This window comes from Coptis chinensis, unplaced genomic scaffold (genome assembly GCF_015680905.1).
Source record: "Coptis chinensis isolate HL-2020 unplaced genomic scaffold, ASM1568090v1 utg1955_pilon_pilon, whole genome shotgun sequence".
NCBI lineage: Eukaryota > Viridiplantae > Streptophyta > Magnoliopsida > Ranunculales > Ranunculaceae > Coptis > Coptis chinensis.
In genome coordinates this window covers 145231-162844 of record NW_028238119.1, presented here as the reverse complement: position 1 = coordinate 162844, position 17614 = coordinate 145231, and the positions used below count along the sequence as shown (strand labels likewise).

The following is a 17614-nucleotide window of genomic DNA, read 5'->3' as shown; positions in this document are numbered from 1 at the left end:
GGCTCATCAATTACACAAAAATAACCATCATGACGGCTATAAAGTCAGAAGTACCATTAGTCCATAATAATGCCATTATGCCTGGTCCCGAAAATTTAGCAATATCCCTTTAGCCCCACACAGATGCTTCTCCGAGGAAAACGTGAACATGTTCTTGTAGGGCATGCACATGCTGATCATGTGCCCCATTACTCAATTTTATTTATATCTCTATATCTATTGCAATGCAAACTAACGTTATCCAATAGTAAGTCTGTGTAGCACTATTAGTTTCATATAAACACACTATCAATTACCAAACTGGGGAAAAAAAATAGTTGAGGTACCTCTCTTTCAGCAACTAACCAGTAACCACATCAATATTTGGGGTGGTAAGAAAATCTTGTTGTTTTATCTTTTCTAAGGACATCAACATTTTGATTCGCTATAAATGAGATATCAGGATAACATTTTCTCCTGGTCGCAAACTTCGGCCTCTCCAACCTTCTTTCTTAATGTGTTTCCTTGAGAAACATCACTTTGGTAACTTTGTACAACATCATTGAGACATCTAGTATTTTATTAAAAGCTTAAATTACGTAGCAACAAAGAGGAAACTGGGTTCGATTGTGATGTTTTTTTTCTTGACAAGTCCGATTTTAAAATAAATTTCTTATTCGGCCATGATAATGTTATTTTGTTCTTAATTTGGCCATTGTCAGCAACTCAATATAAAAAGTTGCTGACATTACTCAACTAATTACTGATAAAATGCGTTGAGTTGCAATTTGCAGCCGAATTAGAAACACATTATCATGGCCGAATCAGAAATTTACCCCCCATTTTATCATTGCACAAAATTTATTACTCTATTACACATAAATAATAAAAAAGAAAGAATAATTCATACAAATATTTTATTAAAAGCTTAAATTATGTAGCAACAAAGAGGAAACTGGGTTCCATTATGATGTTTTTTTTTTGACATGCCCGATTTTAGAATAAATTTCTAATTCGGCCATGATAATGTCATTTTGTTCTTAATTCGGCCAGCAACTCAGTATAAAAAGTTGCTGACATTACCCAACTAATTACTGATAAAATTTGCGGCCGAATTAGAAACACATTATCATGGCCGAATCAGAAATTTACCCCTATTTTATCAGTATTGAGATCTCTAGTATGTCCCCATATATACCACAACTCTAAAATGACTGAAATATTTGCACAAAATTTGTTACTCGATTACACATAAATAATCAAAAACAAAGAATAATTCATACAAATATATAGTGGTGGTATTGATTACTTCCAAATTAAGTGATAATAATGACAAATCTTTTCAGATGGGGAAATATATCAGTATCATGAAAATATATTGCATGAAACTATGAAAGTAGTGCGAGACATTCGAGTAAAGGAAAACCTTGTGCAACACATGTCATCTATTTAAACTTCAATACTCTGCGCACGTGGTTCATGACCGGTTATTAACCGGCAACTATCGGTAAACTACGCACTAGATCGAAAAAGATTCTATAAACTAACGGTCAAGATTTCGCGCTAAATAAAAACACATCACATTCTTTCTTTCTTATTTAAATTATTATTTACCACTCCTCTTTTCTTCATTTCTTCTTCTTCTTCTTCTCTCTGCAATCATTTTTTTCCTATAAGAAAACCTTTTTTTCAGCCTCACAAGTTATGGATAGAGATTTTTTGAAGCTTGAATTCAATGAGCACTGTTTTGGAAGAAGATGCAGGCAAAGATACTGGTTTGCTTTTTTTTTTTTTTTTTTTTTGTTTTTTAATGTTTTAGCTTGCTTTAATCATTGTTTAGGTGATATATCAATTTAAATACACCTCCTTTGTCTTTTAAACTTATAAATATTGAATATTTAGAGTTTAGCTGTAGTCATTTTTTAAAAAATTGGAATATTTTCATCAGTTTCTATTGTTTTTTTTGTAAAGATAATTTTTTTTTTATTGAATTGATTAGTTCCATGCTTCTATGATCATGGTTTGTGTTTTTTTCCATTTGGTTCACATGGGAAACGAGTAAGTATCTCTAAAAATTTATTTATGTGTTTGTGTTTGTTAATTAAGATTATAGCTCAATGCTAACATGCACCTTAGGTTCCAATTATACTAAAGGAGTAATATTAAAAGAAAAGTAAAGTAATGTTTAAAATACTATAGCACCTTGTTTTACTTTAATTAATCAAAGTGCATGCTTATATTCTATATATGTCTTCTTACCTGTAAAGTTCATATAAAATTAGTTTTGTGTAAATAAATCGGGGCATGGGACAAAGCGTTTGAATTATAATTTCCAATGAAGTAGAACATCCTTATCTTAATCAAGTAGGTGTCGTGAAGGCTTGAACTTTCTCCTGAAGTTCTATATTGGTTTTTGTTTATGGTATGTTAATGAAATTCACCCACTCTGTATTTTGTACTTTGTCCAAACTTTGAAGGTGATTACGTGCTCCGCCGATTGTTTATGTAAATGGATTATCTCAATATTGTTGTTTTTTGTACATGTTGTTTGACCGACTGTGTGGTTGTTTAGAATCTTGAGGGTGATATACGTTTTAATGACTACTATGTGCTTTGATCTTTGCAGCATTCATGAGAGGTTCTGGGATGCAGTGGCCGTTCTCTAACAAGGTTTCGGCCCTGCCTCAGTTCATGCCCTATAAGGCTGTTCAAGAAGAGAGATCCAAAAAGATTGTATTTGATCCTCTTACTTCCTCTGCGTTTATGCCTATTTCAACTGTAGATGCTTTCGACGCCAACCACAAAACATTTACTGGCTTAGTTCAGGTTTGTTAGAACCTTTTTTTGACTTTGTGACTTTTTCCTTTTTCTTCTTTTTCGTGTGCACCTTTTATAAGCTTTTCATTTCCAGCAGAAAAACTTTAATATCGATAGACAAGGAGGCACTCATTATACGACGACAGCGTACCCTGTTCAAGATGTTGACACACATTTAACAAATCCTTCTGACACTGGGACCTTTTATGTGAACAATCCTTTCTTCAAGACCCATGTTGCAACAGGCAGACACAACTTTGCTCCTATGAAGCAACAAGCGCTTGGAGGAACTCCAGTTACAACTCATGTTCCTTATATACTAAATTCTGGGCCCGTGGCTGCAGTTGTCGATCAGAGGTAAAAGGACCAATCCAGACTTGCAGAGTTGTATTTTTCTTTCAAATGGTAAATTGAAACTGGGATGTCTTCTGTAGAAATGTTTCCAAGCCCACAGGAGCATCTCCTCAGTTGACCATTTTTTACGGGGGCTCAGTGAATGTCTTTGACAATGTCTCCCCTGAGAAGGTATCACACTAGCTCATAACATCTGTTACTCTTTATATTGATTCTGTGTGGGTATTTTATTTTGATATTCTGATGATGTTATTTTGTTTTTTCTTCTATGGTCGGTGAAATCCAGGCTCAGGCTATGATGTACATGGCTGGGAATGGGTCTGCAATGAACCCTAACCTGACAGATCAAAGAACTCAAGTGCAGGCTTCTATTGCCAGACCAGTTGGAGGTGATGGTTGTCGTGGAAACCAGTCCCTTCCAGCGTCACCTTGTTCTGGTCTCTCAAGCCCTATGTCTGTTACCTCACATATTAATAATCAATCGCAAAGTGGATCTACTGGAAATGATGAATTGATGACTGTGAAACCTATGGGTACTTTGGCTGCTCCTGTTAGCCAACCGGAGCCATCAAAAACTGCCACTTCACTAGGGTCTAGTGCTGCAACTATGATGCCAGCAGGTACTTCCTTGTGCACTTAATCTGCATTCTTCTAATCCAGGTGGTCGGTTAATGTTAAGTACAAACTGTGTGTAAAAAAAACTAAAGAAAAAAGTGGAGTCCTTGATAGGTCATCGTCCATAACTCTAGTAATGTACCTGACATTCAACAATTGTTTGCCTCACAGCTGTGCCCCAGGCTCGGAAAGCATCCTTGGCTAGGTTTCTGGAAAAGCGGAAGGAGAGGTATTTACTCGGACTTATGCATGTGTGTTGCTTGAATTCAGGGCAGTTTTACGGATTAATTACTCTTATGTTCTAGGGTTTCGGCTCTATGTCAGCTAATACGCCAGCGCACTTATATCATGTATTTCCATTGAATAGAATCGGTGTTGTACCTAGTAGTAACTTCAGTTCACTAATTATTTTATAGTCTGAAGTACAACTATTGCTTCTCTTTAGATGTTTATTTTTACGTTACACATTAGATAATCTGTCTGCACCTACAGGGCGATGAACACGATGCCGTACAACATGGACAAGAAATCACCCGACTGCAGCACAACTCCTGGATCCACTGGTCTCAGTTTATCTGGAAATACTGCTCAAACTCCTGTTCCAGCCAGCAAAGATCATTCATGGTCGGGGCTTATAAAGAACGATAGAAACAACGAAAAATTGCAAGTGAAGCTAGAGATGTAAGCTGAAGAGCTTTTTTTTTTCCTAGTTTTCTGTTATGTTTAGAATAAAGCTTTAAATCTCCATTCTTTTCTATCTTAAATGTCAGTTAAGTTTCATCATCATAAGTATATGGCTCCTAGTCGTTTTCTTTGAGCCTTCCCAACCTGTAACGCTAAAAATGCTTGTGTAACAATTAATACAAATTATATAAGTAAGCATATAGTCTTGTTTAGCATTCTCTGCCTTTTATGTCTTTTTTCTTTTCTTTTGATACACAAATTTTAGAAGAGAGTGAGAGAGATTAATACGAAATATCTGAAGGCAATTAGTAGCGTGTCAGTTTACATGCAAGGGAGTGAATAGCATGGAATCTTAACTCCATTAGTTGGTGCTATCTTTTCATATGTTATTTTCCCTTGTGATAATATATATGTGATCTTCCGGTTAGAAAAGTCGTGGGTAAAGTAGTTGAAGTAGTGGTTTTAATTTTTTAAGGCCACTTGAATGAATAGAAGTCGTGGAAAATGAGGTGAATTAAGTTATTTGGACATTTGGTTGTACAACTTGCCGATGATGATGGCCTACCTGTATTAAACAAAAGCCAAATACATTCCATTAGGAGTTAAACTTGAGGGAACATTTAACAAGTTGCTTCAAAGTTCAAACACTAGGAATTAAACACCCACATGCTTTTAAAAAGTTCAAGTAATTGGGGCCACTGGACCTAAATATCTATGTCATATACAACAAGTATGTGGCCAGTGGTAATTGAAAATTTGAAATATAACAAGTTGTTGTAACATGTCCATTTTTAGGAGCGGTTACCGACTTCTCAAAAGATAGATGGATATAGAGATTATCAGCAGCTCGAGGGTGTAAAGGGAAGTTTATTCACGGTGTTAAAAAGGATGGAATATCGAGCCCTGATTCCTCTGTAAGGTTCATGGAATCTGTGGGAGGACCCAGTTTCAAGTTGAAAGCAGTCAAGTCTCAAGATAATGTTTTGCCGGAGCACATGTTAATGTTATTTTATAAAATATGTATGGCTGAAGCCTGTCACCAGTCACCAGTCACCAGTCACCAGTCACAAGTCACAGACTCACAGTGTAGTCTGAAGGTACATTGAGAAGTGGTACAAATCACAAATCCACTTGCCATGGGCCATGGGTACTATGACACGTGAAAGAAATAGGAAATTTAGGAGCCACAAAGCGAGAAGTTTCGTCATTTGGCTCAGATTGGTTATCCATGCAGTTGGTGCATGTGCATTAAAGTTTGGAATATGTGTTCCACTACACCACTGTATCCTTTATTATGTCCATTTGTATTATTCTCAAAACTTTCAAGTTGATTAAAATTGATAGCTATGGTTTTGTGATTTTGTAAGACTTCTGAAAGAGTTTCTTCCTACTTGCTTCTCAGCTCCATAGTTTTATGAGTATGCTCTTCCACCATTAGAGGGGCTATATATCCTTACTAGGAACTTCCTGTGTTAAACGTCTATATAGACTCTCACACACTGACTCCCTATTCTGACTTCCTAACTGGTAACAGCGAAGGAGTCAGTTTCCGGGGCAATAAGATTTCTTGAAGTATATAACTGTTGGAGAAGTTGCAGCATGTGGCTGTAGACATTTCTGCATATGTACGTCCATGGAATATTGTTGTGGCAAAGGAAAGATTGTGCATTAAACCATGCCTCCATAAACGGACAGCTCCTATGGTGTGCATGCCCAATAATGGACTATGGTGTGCCGTGTGAACTGTGAACGCCCGAGAATGGTCGAAGTCCATAAACCCTATTGGATGAATGCACACAAACTTGTGATATACGCATTGCTTTGTCAAAGTACATATAATAAGCTTTAGTCAATAGAGATGCTACAGAGTGAATGAAAGACAGAAAATCATTTGGTAAGTGAATATAGATGCAGATCGACCTCATTTTCTCTCATTCTTGGAGTAGAATCTTAAAACCACATAGAAAAAGAGCCGATAAAGGACACCCCAAGCGAGCAAGATAACAATGTCAACCCAAATTTTCTCTATATTAAAGTCCATAGTGGATAGAACATCTTCCCCAATCAATATGCAGGAAGGATCAAGGCTTGCAGCTGTTTGGTTATGCAGTAAGCTGAACCTCACATTACCAAGAGGACCTGGTGACAGATCTTTTGGATCCCCTGTGTAGCAATCTTTACCCTTGAACTCATTTGTCAGCAAGGCCTCAAATGGGTATTTGATTGCTGATATGTAGTGAAGCCAACTCCAGCCTAGGGGTATCTCTGATCTTTTCAAAAAGAAGCCACAAGTGAGGAAGAAAAGAGCCGTGGTGGCAATGACAACGGCATATCCCGTGATGTAGCTAGGAACAAGTGCACTGACAAGCATAACGTAGGAATTGGTAGTTATAAGAGAGCAGAAGAGGATCAACCAGAAGTAGAGTATGCTGCAGTTGAGTTTGAGGATATACTGTGTGATGACAGCGAATGTTAAGCCTTGGACCGCAAAGAATGGGAGGTAGACAATGAGGGAGGATATGACATATGAGGAGGCTCGATAAGCGTTGTGGGAGGTCTCTCTTATAAATATGAAGCGTTCTTGGATGAATGTAGGTACGGCATCGTTGGAAGAAAAGAAAACAAGACACACGGAGAATATATAGAAATTGAGAAGTCGGTTGATGTTCTTCAAGGTCCTGTCGCCAAGATCCTTGAAGAGGCTGGACAGAATAAGAGCCATGACTGTCAAGACGATCTCACGTGAGAGGAAGAGTTCTGGGGTGCGTACCACATTGAGCACGGTCCGCCAAGAGAGGACCATGACCTCACGGAGCCATGGGTTGGCGTATACAGGTCCATGATCTGGCTCATCAATGACTCCATCTATGTCATAGTCTTGCTGATAGGAATGTTCATATGGATCTGGTGATGGGGAGAAGACTACTGGAGTCTTCTTGCTGCGATTAGGAGCCCGATGTTGTTGAGGTGTGGGGTATTCGGTTGGAACTCTGCTTCTTGAAATTGGCGTTCTGATAGGGGTTCGTGCCGGAGTCCAAGATGGTGCACGATGAGGTGTGCCTTTAACTCCATGGTAGAGCCAGACTGAGAAGTCCTTGTAGAAGTGAGAAGCCAAGCGTTGGTTATAGACTCCACTTGGCATGGCCTTGGGTGTCTGACCTCTACGTTCAAGTGAGCTGTCGAAGTCTTCCTCATCATCATCATCATCATCATACTCTTGGGAAGAATCCCGCCGCAGTGTCTGGTTCCTTACTGAAAAGGCTTGACTTCTGAGTTGAATGATTTTGGCAGAAGAATTGGACTTTATGTAGCTGCGTGGTGTCTTTGGTGTTTTAGGCACTGGTGTACTGGCTACTTGATCCGGTTTAAGGCCATCCCGTTGGTAGAGAACAAGGGGATCGAGTCCAACTGTTGATTCATCATACTCTTTAATAACGTCTAGAAGATATTCCATGCTGTTCTCACCTTCAGGGATTGGCCTTCCAAATCCGGCAAGATGAGCAGGAAGAGCAGTTGGACTTCCAAAGGTATATAAGTCTACCCCTGTACAAAATATTCAGATCAACCAGAATACTCAGCCTATAAATACATCGATCTCAATTCAGTAATCTGAAATGAACATGCACGTCTTAAGTTTTTCACCTGGCCAGGATTGTGATCCTATCTAGCAGCATTTGGATTCTAAAAGAGGGCTGATGAATGGTCATAAGGACAATGCTACCACTCCGAGCAATGTCTTTCACCTTCTCTACCACACTGTAGGCACTAGTTGAATCAAGACCTGAAGTAGGTTCATCAAGAAACAGTACAGATGGCTTGTGAATAATGTCAATTCCAATGGATACTCTACGTCGCTCCCCACCTGACACCCCTCTTGTTCCCTCGTCGCCAATATATGTGTGTGTTGCACTCTGTTATAATTTCATCTCATACAATCAATTTTCAGTTTAGTAGAGACGGGAAATAGAGAACTTACTGGAGGGTGGACAGTACTAGCTAACTGACCTGCAAACCAAGTTGTTCAAGGAGTTCATAGACCCTTCTCTTCTTTTCAGCTCTTGAAATAGTAGGAGGAAGCCTCACCTCTGCCGCGAACAATAAGGTCTCAAAAACAGTTAACACGGGGAAGAGCTGGTCATCTTGCATAACATAAGATGACACCTTTTTCATGTAGCTTGTGGTCACCTGCGTAACCACCCCGTGAGTGAATTGAAAGAGATGGAAGATTACTCAACATGCTCTACGCATTGGTCTAGACAATACATGTGATGCTTAGTTTTGCATTGGACAAAATTTAGAAGAACAAGAACTTATATATGTACAACCATGGACTCTTGCATTTCCGTTAAATAAATGATAATAACTCACTGGTGTTCCATCAACGCTAACAGATCCCTCGAGGCTCCCCCGAGCGATCCTTCCAGCTAAAGCATCAAGAAATGTTGACTTTCCTGCTCCACTAGGACCCATTATGGCCATGACTTCACCTCTCATCGCTTGACCAGAAATGTCATGGAGGAGATAGGCTTCTTTGGTAAACCACATACCATCTTTCTTTTGCTTCTTCATCACACTGTAAGATAGGCTCTCAAATTCAAGGCCTTGACCCCTGACCGCTTTGTTTGTATGTATTTGAGTGTTTGGCTGCTTGGAAATAACCGACGTATCCATGTCTAGTAGGCTCTCTAGGCTCCTCCTGTTGGTATCCGTCCGAACAAACTGTGCCATTGCTTGCACTGTGTAAATGTTTATGTGCAAATCTTGGCAAGCTTGTTGTTTCAATGGGAGTTGATCTATTTATGTAAATTTGATACTAGAATAAATAATCTTGGCATGTTGTCGGGGTTGACGACAATTGAAATAAAGGAACTAGAGAGAATAGGACGGTCAGAATGAGAGTCTCTTCTTTGTGTTTGACGTTGGTTTGCTTTGGTTTTGCAGGAACCAAGTCTTACATTTTTGTATCTGTCTGCACAAGAGACAGCACACAGCACTACAGCAGTGACCTTTTCATTTTTTTCTACAATCCAGCTGGTGCTCTTTCAATAAGCCAATTCTGTCTTAAAACCTATGAGCTCTGAGCTACCTTCAAAAAAGCACATTGTTGTCACAAGCACCAAAAATAAGAGGAAACTCAAAAACCAGAGAATTGCCAACTCAGTTGAGATGATGTTAATACATCATGCATGTTCACTGAGACTAATATTTGATAATTTTTCTTGGATGAGAAGTGAAGAGGATTGTTGTTTATAACCTCCCATACCACAGACTGTTATCTGATATTATATAAGGCGGTTGCTTCTTCAGTTTCTTCAAACGTTTGTATTGATGCTCATCTCACTTAGTTCTCAAATGTTGGGAAAAATAGCAGAGGCAGTAGGAACAGGTCCATATTTTAAAATTTAAACAACTCGTAAGCTTGCTTCTTCAGTTAAGATGTGATTTGATTAATGTGCATCTGAACAACCAAGATCCAATCATCCAACTAATCAACGTATCTGTTGTACGAGTCACTTTTTTCTTTAGTTATTCTTTTGTTTCCTTTAGTACTGGAAGAAGCACATATGATGGGAGTCAATTATCTCCATGAATATATAGTGATTGATTGTGAGCTTCATTAGCATACATAAAAGACAAATACTATTTTGCTCAGATGACCCCATCATTTCGCAAATTTGAACTCATTCAAAGGAACCTTCTTGTGACCTTCTACTGAGCTTTGTATCTGTTGACGTCAATGCTATTAATCATCAGAATGAAACCGCAATGGATTTGGCAGATAAACTCCAATATGGAGATTAAGGAAGGTCTGGTTGAGGCTGGTGCGAAGCATGCTAGGTATGAGGCAATGGAACTGAAAAGAACTGTTAGTGATATAAAGCATGAGGTGCATTCACAGCTTATACAGAATGCAAAGACCCACAAAAGAATGTCTGGTATTGCCAAAAGAGCTACGGAAACTGCATAGAGAAGCTGTTCAAAACACAACAAATTCTATAACTGTTGTCGCGGTTCTTTTTTCCTCTATAGCATTCATGGCTATATATATTCAATCTACCCGGTCAGTACTTGCACCTTGGTCCTGATGCTGGGAAAGCCAACATAGCTGACAATGTTGGGTTTCAAGTGTTTTGCCTTTTAAATGCTACATCTCTGTTCATATCTCTAGCTGTTGTTGTGGTCCAGATAACCTTGGTTGCCTGGGATACTAGTGCACAGGAACAGGTTGTTACAGTAGTAAACAAGCTAATGTGGGCAGCATGCCTTAGCACCTGTGGTGCATTTGCACTATATTAGGATTCACGAAGTTGAGGAATGGCGAGGAGATATTACTAGCTTCTTCCATTAAGAACAAGAATAGACAGACTGTACTTATGAAGGAGATGAGCTACAGAAAGACCACTCATATTCACCTTAGAACCCTTTATCCAACCGGAACTACACCGTAAAGGCCTCTAATACAGTACTACAGATCAACTCGGCAAACTTGGATTGGACAACAACCTTGAACAAGAATTACCTTAGCATACTGTACAAAGCACGTGTTCAGATACAATATGTCAACTGGAATATAAAAAGTATATACCATCAGATTGCAAAACTCTGAAACATTCTTAGAACTGTTTCGTTTCTAGAATTAAATAAATTTTCCAAACAAATACAATACAGACCATATAAAGATTACACCAATGATCATTTTGCCGTTTTTGAGTGTTTGATAAGCCAGTCAATGACACTGTCTATGTTGATCGAATCCTTGCATGAGATCATGTAGCAGCAGACTTCTCTATCTTTGATGGACTCCAGACCCCTGGCACAATAAACAATGGCATCACGGACATGATAAATGCAGAGAATCAACAAATAAATTTAATCACCAATAGAAACACATATTTAATTTTCGAGACTTACAGCTGATCCACTAATGCTTGCTTGGAAAGTGCTTCTGACTTATCAATTTTATTTCCAAGGACCAACAATGGGATTCCATCTAAAGATGGTTTCATTAAAAGGTCAAGTAACTCAGTTCGAGCAATAGGAACACTGTCTCTGTCGGCAACATCAACTACATATCTGCCGTCATGAATAATAATAAGAAAATAGTGGTACTGAGTGTCTAGTATTTCAATCAACATCTATAAGAAGAATATAGATAAATAAAAGGAAATAAAAACAGAAACTATAACATGATAACAAATTTTAAGTTGTGCAAGGGGGTACTGACCAATTGTTATAGAGTTGTAACTGAAAGAAGAATAAGCCTAACTCAGAATCTATCACAGGGTCATTGTGACTTCTCTCTGAGAGCACATATCACGTGTTCTTTATGTTTCCGACAAACATAATGGTGGAGTCTAATAATAAAGCTGTACTATTTCCATAGCTGTTTATGTATCTTGGTTTCCAGAGAATGGGAAACAAGAGCTCTGTTGTGGTCTTTCAGTTAAGTTTTTTTCAAAAACAAAAAAAAACAAAAACAAGACAACAACATAGTGGGAGAAGTTACACAATTGCAGAAACACCACGACAGTAACGCTCCCACATGGTGCGAAACCTCCGCTGGCCTCCAAGATCCCAAAGCTTAATAGTCACATTCCCCTTAGTGACTTTCCTCATATTGAATCCCACCTGAGTTTTGAAAATAAAAAACACCATGATCAAAATCTTCTAGAATCATACACCATAGTATTTAAAATCTAAGACAATCCTCATAAAAGGCTACCTACAGTTGGAATCGAGTCCTCGGTGTATCCTCCAGTCTAATATAGAGATAAAAAAACAAAAAAAAAAAGTGAATGAAACATAATAAAGCCAGAGAGTATGAAACTTAAAAAGTATATATATTTATATTTACTGACAGCAATGGCATTAACAAGAGACGTCTTTCCAGCATTCTGAAGACCTATAAGGGAAAGCTCCATTTCTTGCTTGAAGAACAAACTGAAACATAACAGAATTAACATTGGGTAACATCTAAGAATCAGTAATCCAGGTAACATCTTTGAATAAGTAATCATAAATCCATAAAGAAAGTTTCTTTTTAAGCTATGACTGAAACAATTAGATAAATATATACAAACAAAAAAAAAGGAGATGGGCTGTTATTACCTTCGGAGCCAATTGAGTAAGGAATCCCATAAACCCATTTTCTACACACTTTTGGAATATTATATTTTTTATTTGGGTGATGATGCGGCCTACTTCTTCTTCTCCTTCTTCTTCTTCTTCTTCTTCTTCTTCTTTGCTGGAAATGTTGATAAAAGTTATATCGTTTTGAAATTCACAAATATTGAGGTTGTTCAATAATACATGGAATATTGATACAATATGAGGAGTTTCAAAAGATAATCAAATGCTCCTACGATAAAAAGTTATATCGTTGTTGAAATTCCAGATTTCGGTTTTCTGATATTTCGTATATTGGATTTTTTATCAAGTAATTTTTAACTCCGTGGCTTTAAAGGGTGAAAATTAAGAGACGTCACTTAAAGTGGCGTCCGAGTTTAAAAATCTATTTTTTTTACACTTCTCCATTGGGGAGTAATGCACCTAAGTGGCCTATGTTTTCTCTAACCAACCACTTTTAATAATATAGTATTTTCTTACCATTATGTAACACAAACATAAATCTTCAAATCATGTTTTTAAAGATAATTTCTATCATTCAATCAAATGTACTTTATACAATAAATGTACATACTAATGCACCCTATATTAACGTATCAATCAAATGTAGATGATGAATATCAAGGTTTTTGCATCAAGACTAATAATTTGAGAGTTTTCACATCATTGTAAATTTTGAATTTCGGGAAAATCTTGGCTATTCAACAACATCAACCCAAGGTGAGTGTTTTTAACCGGTTTACCAGAGTTTTTTCGGTGTCATCCAACATTAATAAAATTTTCGATAATAGTTTGTTCATCGTTGAAAAACAACAATCTTCGATAACCTTTGTGGATTAGTAAACTGACTAGAAACTCTATCCCAAAACACTCAACCACATTACAAATCCAATTAATAAGGCAATCTTCTAAATACAATGCAAAATGGCCGATGCATTTGTTTTCTTAATTGAATATAACAACATCTAACTTGATTATTGTGGATTACCAGCCTCGTGCACAAAACGTGACGCATTGATTTCGAACTTGATTGAATGGTTGAGCGTTTCTAGGTTAGGTATAAATAAGTAAGCCATTGTATATTTATCCATTATTTGTTCTTAAAAGTCAAGCTTCATTGGTGGTGACAACTTGATGTCTTTTGTATAAGGTGATAATATTGAACTTGTATCGTTGGTATAAAAGTGAGGAAAGTAAACCGAGTCATCTCTGTGGGGAAAGTTTGGGTTGATTAGGCTGTTTAAGTAGGTGTCAAAGGAAAATGTATGCAGATGAGACGGTAACACTATATTTGGTGGAGGTGATAGCTTTGGTAGTCGTATATGTTTGTCCATATATTTGACGTTTTTCGTTTGAGTCAATTTATAACTATTTTGCAAATAAATATAAATAAGATGGCTTACAATACAATAGTGTGGGGGATAGTGTAGAAATACTAAAAAATTTGTATTTGGCTCAAATGAAAATTAATCTCAAACCATTCTTTGTATTATTTCAACTTTTAGGCGTGTCATTTTCATTGAATTATATGATATTGCAACAAAAAATATACAACTTCGCAGGGACGATGAATTAATGTTTACTTATACGGGGTGGATTGTTTGTTTGATTATTTTTATTTTGTATATTAAATATACATTGTGGATTCAAAGTGATCAAGAATTGAACTTCCAACACATATCTACATGACTTTATCTTTTAATTATTGTTTCTCTTACTTTTAAATTTGTTATGTTTAATTAACTATCTGAAAAATTGATAACGTGTTTTAATATTAAATGTTGTACAACAAGCATGCCAATAATAAAAGTGTATAGTTGTTTAAAAGTGGTCTCATTTCAAAAGTGTCGTCGATATACTTTCTTAAATAAAGTAAATTATGTTAAAACTAATATTACCGATCACAAGATATCAAAATTTATGGCACTACATTTGACATTGGATCAAATAATTGCGGGGTGTGGGTTATTATATTTTGTTAGTATAACAACATAGAACACTATTAAGTTTACATGAGCTTCACATATAAACTTCGTAGTCATATACTACAACTCTGACAAAATTTATTTTAGAGTATAAAGAGCATAATAGATACTCACATAACACATCAAAAAGGAAATATATGATCTATATACCCACGATAAATTATATTTTTTACGTCTTTGTAACAAACCAAACCAAAAGCATGATAAATGTAACGTAACTGGATCTTTAAGTAAATTCATAACAAACAATTACTAAAAAATATCATAACATCTAAATACCACAAAACCCAATCTCCATAATGCTACAAATATAAATAGCATCAAACTGCAGTGAAGAATTGTACGATTTGAAATCTAATAGTGAATTCTAGCAATACAAACAATCAATGAAAAAAAGTCAAATATTACAAACAATCATTGTAATGCTCGTGGATCAATATATCAACCATTACAAACATGAAATCTCAAGAAAAAAAATTCAAATGCAAAATAAAAATAAAAATAAAAACATGTTTTTTTTTCCCAACTTAACTTTTATCATCAAATAAGTACTTTGATGGTGAAGTCACTATATGGGAAAGTCTAACCGGCTCCATTAATAGTTGATTATCAACCAGAGTCTCAAACTAATAATAACACCATAGAGAAAATTGGATGTGGTATTTGATCAAACTCTTAAACCTATAATACATCGTTTTAAATAAGTTTGGATTATTTTAGAGAGTATAAATCTTCATGACACACATGCATGTCATTTTAGTTTTGGGACATCCTACGGCTATGAATCACTTTATTTTAAGAGTCCCACTTTTTAAAAATTCTCAAAAGAAAAATCGTAAGTATTCAATTGTTAATAGAAAGTTACGCGGGATTGATCGACATGCATTTAATTGTAATATTAGATACATACGTTGATACTTTGACTCCCCTTATTTCACAAATTTGTTTTGCATACGAAAAAGACATATAACAATGGGAGGATACTAGCAATCAAAAGTTTATTCATTGATAACAAAATAAATAAATAAACACCAATAAAACATCGAACACTTGGGAATTGGAATTTGAAACTTTTATAACGTAAACTTTTATTAATATTTATTTTGCAGTTATTGTACATGGTGGCTGACAAACCATGAACCTCATGCATGTTGATGGAAGTGTACCCCTTTATGGGTCTAATATGATTTTTCAAAATTCAGATCTCTACACTATATGATAGCCGGGTTTTCCGAAACTAACTCTCACCATCGAACAGGCAAATTTTAATCTCTCTATTTATCTAATTGAGAAGTACCTCCCTCACTGAAATTATAACCAACTCCTCATTTATTAATAATTTAGATGCCCCCCCCCTACTGTTTTTATTCCACACAATCAGAATCTATTGAAACCATGCTACCTATCGATCTTGAAAGACCGGTTTGAAGACTAAACAACTGATGTGTAGCTCAGTTTGCATACTTGTTATAACAGATATAGAGGTAATACTTACATATAACCCTGCTCGATGCGCACATTGCAATCCCTACCACAATTACTACACGGACGCATTCTCCCAAGATGGCACATTGCGACTACTATTTGAATAATCCAACCTTAAATCAACAATCATTCTATTACGCAAAGGCTGCAAAATCCACTTTAATAGATGTTATTGAGCCTCTATATTTTTATATATAACTCTAAAACCACTCAAGGAATCATTCGTTTCCTATTTAGTGTGCTAATGTGGATGTCAAATATTTCTAAAATGGTTATTTTATTTGTGCAAAAACTTTATTTTAGAAACTCATGTTGCATGTTTAACCGATACTTAAGTCAAATCAATCAAGCCTCGGCAAAATTCGGAAGTTGCAAATTTATAACAATATTTCCTCTCAAATTATAACAAATTCATAAGTTTCTCACCATAATACAAGAAAATTGTTATGGTTGTAAAACTTGTAATCATTTTTTTTTTCTTGTAGCGAACAAAAAAACTTGTTCTTATTAGGATAATACAATACCAGAAAACAACTAAATTACATGTGTATTATACGGCCAACCAGTAGGAGAATTATTCAAGTAGCTTATTCATATTTATCATTTTGCCAAGCATGTAATACATAATGTATGTATTACCTCTTATTTTTCTTGAGTCTATCTCTAGGTGTGCTCTATTAGTGTACTCTTTCAAAATATAATTTAAAATCGTATTTCATTGACGAGAAGATTGTTTTAAATTGAATTTTATCTGTCTATCACTTACAGTTATAATGCGGTAATTCTTCAAAATTTATTTTGTTAAGTTGCACAATGTTTCATGTTAGTTAAGTTTTATTTAATTTTATTGGACATTTTATTCATTATATGCCAAATACATTTTTGTAGATTATAAACAACTAAGCTATCATTTTTCCATATAAAGTTATTTATGACGCAAACATGTGTCAATTGAAATATCGAAAATAGGGAAAGCTCGGGCAAAATTTTCCAAAGAATTTGGTGTAAGATATTAAATTTGAACATATGTTTAGTTTCACTAAATTAGTCTATAATGGTAATCGAGTGGCATCGCCACAGGTTAAATTCTAGTATACATACAAATCATCTCAAGTAGGTAAAGATAAGATGTAAACTTTTAAGCATTTTAAAGAATAATATAGTATTTTCTTATCACTATGTAACACAAATATAAATCTTCAAATCATGTTTTTTTCTAACCAACCACTCTTACTAATTTCTACCATTACGTAATACAGTAATTACAGATATTCGTATCAATCAAATGTACTTTATACTAATGCACCCTATATTATCGTATCAATCAAATGTAGATGATGATATCAAGGTTTTTGCATCAACTAATAATTTGAGAGTTTTCACATCATTGTAAATTTTGAATTTCGGAAAAATCTTGGCTATTCAACAACATCAACCCAAGGTGAGTGTTTTTAACCGGTCTACCATAGTTTTTTCGGTGTCGTCCAAGATTAATAAAATTTTCGGTAATAGTTTGTTTATCGTTGAAAAACAATAATCTTCGATAACCTTTGTGGATTAGTAAATTG

At 35.7% G+C, this 17614-nt stretch overlaps 3 protein-coding genes and 1 pseudogene across 15 annotated transcripts; 2 read left to right on the top strand and 2 right to left on the bottom strand.

Annotated features, from left to right (window-relative positions):
* Positions 1-1559: 1559 nt before the first annotated feature.
* Positions 1560-9469, top strand: LOC147473671 (protein TIFY 6A-like). 13 transcript variants are annotated; one of them, XM_086587148.1, is made up of 8 exons: positions 1585-1742; positions 2606-2805; positions 2891-3153; positions 3231-3321; positions 3437-3770; positions 3937-3994; positions 4258-4446; positions 9391-9469. In XM_086587148.1, exons 1-8 carry the CDS (start codon positions 1715-1717, stop codon positions 9452-9454), a joined length of 1227 nt encoding a protein of 408 aa, XP_086443274.1. In that variant the 5' UTR covers positions 1585-1714; the 3' UTR covers positions 9455-9469. The 13 variants fall into 13 exon arrangements, with proteins under 13 accessions (XP_086443280.1, XP_086443274.1, XP_086443279.1 ...); XM_086587153.1 differs by lacking the exon at positions 9391-9469 and adding an exon at positions 5245-5807 and having other exon boundaries at positions 1586-1742; positions 2894-3153; XM_086587147.1 differs by having other exon boundaries at positions 1593-1754; positions 2894-3153.
* LOC147473672 (ABC transporter G family member STR-like) lies at positions 6270-9263 on the bottom strand. The gene is given in 5 exon segments (XM_086587144.1): positions 6270-7972; positions 7974-7992; positions 8092-8360; positions 8455-8634; positions 8818-9263. Coding segments are annotated over 5 exon segments (2430 nt in total). The 5' UTR covers positions 9178-9263; the 3' UTR covers positions 6270-6370.
* A 547-nt stretch (positions 9470-10016) lies between the features above and the next one.
* LOC147473670 (ankyrin repeat-containing protein At2g01680 pseudogene) lies at positions 10017-10862 on the top strand (annotated as a pseudogene).
* Positions 10863-10954: 92 nt separating this feature from the next.
* Positions 10955-12692, bottom strand: LOC147473669 (ADP-ribosylation factor-like protein 8c). Its single transcript, XM_086587161.1, has 6 exons — positions 12559-12692; positions 12309-12390; positions 12177-12209; positions 11957-12078; positions 11362-11523; positions 10955-11260 (listed from the first exon to the last, which is right to left on the bottom strand). Exons 1-6 carry the CDS (start codon positions 12594-12596, stop codon positions 11143-11145), a joined length of 555 nt encoding a protein of 184 aa, XP_086443287.1. The 5' UTR covers positions 12597-12692; the 3' UTR covers positions 10955-11142.
* Between the last annotated feature and the right edge of the window lie 4922 nt (positions 12693-17614).